General features: G+C 40.1%; 1 protein-coding gene across 1 annotated transcript; it reads right to left on the bottom strand.

Moving 5' to 3' along the window:
- Positions 1-3,517: 3,517 nt before the first annotated feature.
- On the bottom strand, positions 3,518-4,631 carry LOC117572727 (uncharacterized). Its single transcript, XM_034255798.2, has 2 exons — positions 4,175-4,631; positions 3,518-4,111 (listed from the first exon to the last, which is right to left on the bottom strand). Exons 1-2 carry the CDS (start codon positions 4,507-4,509, stop codon positions 3,778-3,780), a joined length of 669 nt encoding a protein of 222 aa, XP_034111689.1. The 5' UTR covers positions 4,510-4,631; the 3' UTR covers positions 3,518-3,777.

Below are 4,631 nucleotides of genomic sequence, written 5' to 3'. Positions count from 1 at the left end.
GTTGTAGTTGTTGCTGTAGTTGAAGTTGTAGTTATTGCTGTCGTGTTTTTGGCCATGTGCAAAATGTTTGCCAGTTCCCTTGTGCAATCTCATTCTAGCACGACGTCCCGAGTACTTTTTAATTGAGGTCTAAGCTGTAATTAAGTTTCCCAGCCTTTTGCAAGCTATTCAAATTCTATTTTTACAGTCTAATGAAGTCCTTTTGGAATAGACGCTTGCAGCCGGCACTCTGTACACAGACGCCTCCGAAATTGGCTCGCATTATTCATGGCATGTCCTTAAAGCGCCTGGATGTTAGATGCAATGCAACTGGCCGCTGTCGGCTTAAAAGCCAATATTTCACTCTCGACGAGCAAAGCAAACCCTCACCTGAGTGCCACTGGTCATGTGTGTGTGTTGTGTCCACAACAGGAAGAGCAACATATGCATCATCACACACAGACCAGGGCACTAATTATGATTGTGTTGGCAACGCAAGGACTACAGGACAGCTGCTCAGCCCTGCTGCTGTGCAACACCTGTGTTTGCTGACACAAATCACTTAACATTTAATCAACAATTCTCCAAACATCACCTGAGATATTTTTGCCACAATTGTGTACATGAACTGCAAATTGAATTCAAGCATTGGTTATACTGTTCATTTAACTATTCCTTTTTGTCGTGTATTTTATGTTGTATTTCACTGCATGCAAAATAAATTACAAAACAAAAAATCGTAAGCTCGTTGCAATATTCAATGAAGAACTTAAGTCGAACCCATAAATTTGCATCAGCAGCAGGTGAAGCACTCGGTTCGCTCTGGTCATGGTCTAGCAATATCACACCTTTTCGCCATTTACAGCATTGCACCTGTCCTGCCACGCCCCCCTTGGTTTATCTCTCTGTGCATCCCTCATTCTTTGCCTGCCTCTCGACCTGTCGCTGGTCTGACCCATTTGTCACAATTCATTTCGTTTTTGAAGGGGCGACTGAGACGATGCCGGGGTGCTAAGACCATGCACAAATAGAAATTGCTGCCAAGTCATGTCATTGCCTGCTCATATATCCTTGATGCAGAAGCACAGTTCGCAGTAGTCTGGGAACACCAACACCAGTAACAACAACATCAAAAACAACCACACACGTTAGCTCGTATGCAAAGCCTTTTCGTGACTCTCTGCCAGCTACGTGTCCAGGCTGCGACACATTCCCCGCGTCCCTTCGCTGCGGCGCTGCGCATCCGTCGCGACTTATAAGTAAATATATTTACTGTTTTTCAAATTGCGTTCCCAACTTCGCGCTGTTATTTGCGCGTTTCAGTTGGTGCCAGTGCTGCCCACGAAGCGTTTTCCGGTTATATCTGTGTTTTAGTCAGACAATTCTTGAAGACAATATGGAATAGGTTAATGTTATAATATTTCTTTATCAATATCAACATTATTATACAACAACTCTCTTATGGTAAGTGACAAAATTGATATTAGATATGATAATACTTACGATATTTGGTGTAAACATTTAATCAAGTGCAATCAGCTGCATTTATAAATACACTTTGGGTACATTTCTTAATAGTTAATTCAAATAAATAAATAAATTAAGACATAATAAGAATTAATTGCCCAATTTTTTATTGCAAATTTTAATTTTTATTTTTCTAGCTTTTTTTGTGGCGACAACACTGATTACAGCTACGGTCAGAGTTTCTAACAATGTTAGAGTGTATTTGTGTGTTTAAGTATAAGCTGTGCCCTCTTAGCTAAGGTACAAAGCTTCCGCTGTCCTTGGCAGCATGTGTTTATGGCTTGTTAATTGTCAGCAAAAATTTACTACCTTTTTTGCAACTACCCACCAAACGTGATTTTTAGCTTATTGCATATATTTAAAACTTGTTTCGTTTTGTTTTCAGCAAATACTGAAATACAGGATCCAGGTAAGCTTAGTATGTAGTTCGTATCCTGCAAGATTCTGCTTCTATATCAACATTGCTACGATAAGAACTTGGACAGCTTGATCGTAATTGATACAACAGATAAGCTGCAATGCAGTCTGCAATATGATCAAATAAAATATATAATATTAAACCGCATATACTATATAGCTATATTTATGTATATATATACTCTCGGCTGTTGACGTTCATCAAAAATATATACCTTATAGTGTCAGAGATGCTCCTTCTATCTGCTACATACATTTCCTGCAGGCATAAAGTTATAATACCCGTCTATCCTATGGGACGCGGGTATGCACATATTATTTCAGTTTTTATACCCGCTACCCATAGGGTAGAATGGTATTATAACTTTTAATCAGATCTAAATTGTGGATGTTATTAATATATCGATATACCAAATATACCATTTGGTATGTTTTCAGTATTTTCGTAGTATTTTCGGCATATTTTGAAAATAATACCGTAATATTTTGCTTTTATTCAAAATGGGTAGCGGGTATCTCACAGTCGAGCACACTCGACTGTAATTTTCTTACTTGTTTTAAATTGTACCTCCTAATGATTTAATGATTAATTGGAGAAACAATTAATACAAACAAGTAAGAAGGCTACAGTCGAGTGTACTCGACTGTGAGATACCCGCTACCCCTTTTGAATAAAATAAATATATTTTGCGGTATTTTTCTCAAAATATACCGATTATACTGCAAAAATACTAAAAATATACCATATGGTATATTTGGTATATCGATATAGTACCGCATTCAAAATATACCATAGACGGCACAATGTACCAGATTGTTAGCCAAAGCAACTAAGACGCCTAGTAAGTAGGCGTTTTTGCCCATACAAAAGTATTTCTTTAATAACTTCGACAACTTTTATCTGATCGCAACCAAATTTTCGGGAATCATAACTACTATAGTAATTATTGTATATACTAAAATTCGCAACTCTAGCTTTAAAATTACGCTTGTTATTCGTTTTTTTTGATTTGCGGGGGCGGAAGTGGGCGTGGAAAAAATTTGAAACAAACTTAATCTGCGTGCAAGCATAACAAATGCTGTCGAAAAAAAATTATAGCTCTATATCTTAAAGTCTCTGAGATCTAGGTGTTCATACGGACAGACGGACATGTCTGGATCGTCTCGGCTGTTGACGCTGCTCAAGAATATATATACTTTATGGGGTCGGAGATGCCTCCTTCTACTTGTTACATACATTTCCTGCCGGCACAAAGTTATAATACCCTTCTACCCTATGGGTAGCGGGTATAAAAATCCGACTTAGAAAGGAGGATAATGTGCACATTAAATAACTAACTTGATTAATGAACAGACTTGCTAACGTGTGCTCATGCTGATCTATAAATCTTCCGACTATATGTGACAGAATATATTTATACCAGTTACAAGTTACTAACATCTCTAGGGTTAGAGATAGTAGTACCATTATACCTCATATATTTTGAGATTTTTCCGTATATTAATGAGGTATATTTTAACGATAGTCCATTGAACTTTAGATAATTTTTTCTGTTGGCTCTAATACGTTTCTATTGTCAAAGTAGCGAAATAAAAAATGTATCAAAATTTGCTCAATTGATGCCAACTTATTTGAAGTCAGTACCATTTATTCATGTCAACAACTTTGGCATATTGCTTGAATGCCATCTTTAGAATGCTACTTGGTACTTCGACTTAATTGTGTCTGGCAAATTAAAATTGCTTCCCAGTCAGCACTTGACACTCGACAGATTGTGATGCACTGCAGCGGATTCAGCACTGCCTGCTGCACAGTAGATTCGTCCAGATTTTGGTTGAGTTTCTCATCTAATCTTAGTCCCTTGGTGGTGGGCCCCGTGGACGTAGCACACTCTCCAATAGATTGGGTCCAGGCTGATTCTTGGGCCTAGGCGTTGGGGTCAACGAACGGGTGTGTGGCGCCGCATCCTCCTTCTTGTGCACCGCTGAGGTAGCCGCACGTCTTGCGCGAATCTTCTCCTCCATTTTGCTGGGCACCATGAAGCAGTTGGATTCCTTGTACACTGGCTTACGACGATCGTTCCACGGGAATGTCCACTGAATAGGCGTAAAGTCACGCTTCCAAGGCTTCCTGGGCTTGAACCAGCAGTCACAGGTCCAATCCTCCTCAGCTGGAGCATCGTCATCACTGCAAAGACAAATTATATCTGAGCTAGAACTCTTCGATGACCAAAACTGCCTGTTAACTTACCCTCGCACAAATACACGCACATAGCGAGAGCTTCTGCGAAAGAGTTGCAACGCCTCATTGAAGGTCATCTCCAAAGCGGGCACATCATTGATCTGGGTGATCTCATCACCGATACGCATGCCACCACGCTTGGCCAGGCCAGTGGGCGAGACATTAACAATGGTCAACGGCTCGAACTGATCGCTGCCGCCAGTTACCTCAATGCCCCACATGGCATCGTAAAAGCTCATGATGCGACGATCCGTCTCCAGGGTGTAGGTCATCTGCAGCTCGTACTCGACATTGTCAAATGCATCCGAGTCATACTTGGGCACCTTAATCTTCGAGTCGAACATGATTGCCTTTCAATAAGAAAACTCTTAAGTCCCTTCAACGCAAAAACTGAACTAAGCCGTGTGGCAAAACTGACGCGACAACTTCACGTCCTCTTCACACGTTTTTCTTCTGGCTTTCAGCA

This window comes from Drosophila albomicans, chromosome 3, assembly GCF_009650485.2.
Source record: "Drosophila albomicans strain 15112-1751.03 chromosome 3, ASM965048v2, whole genome shotgun sequence".
NCBI lineage: Eukaryota > Metazoa > Arthropoda > Insecta > Diptera > Drosophilidae > Drosophila > Drosophila albomicans.
This window is presented reverse-complemented; position numbering and strand designations above follow the sequence as displayed.

Excerpts from the sequence above, each read along its gene's own strand:
- LOC117572727 (XM_034255798.2), bottom strand. The coding sequence starts at position 4,509 with ATGTTCGACTCGAAGATTAAGGTGCCCAAGTATGACTCGGATGCATTT. Across the intron at positions 4,112-4,174 it reads GTGCGTGTATTTGTGCGAGG|TGATGACGATGCTCCAGCTG; the intron begins GTAAGTTAACAG and ends TTGTCTTTGCAG.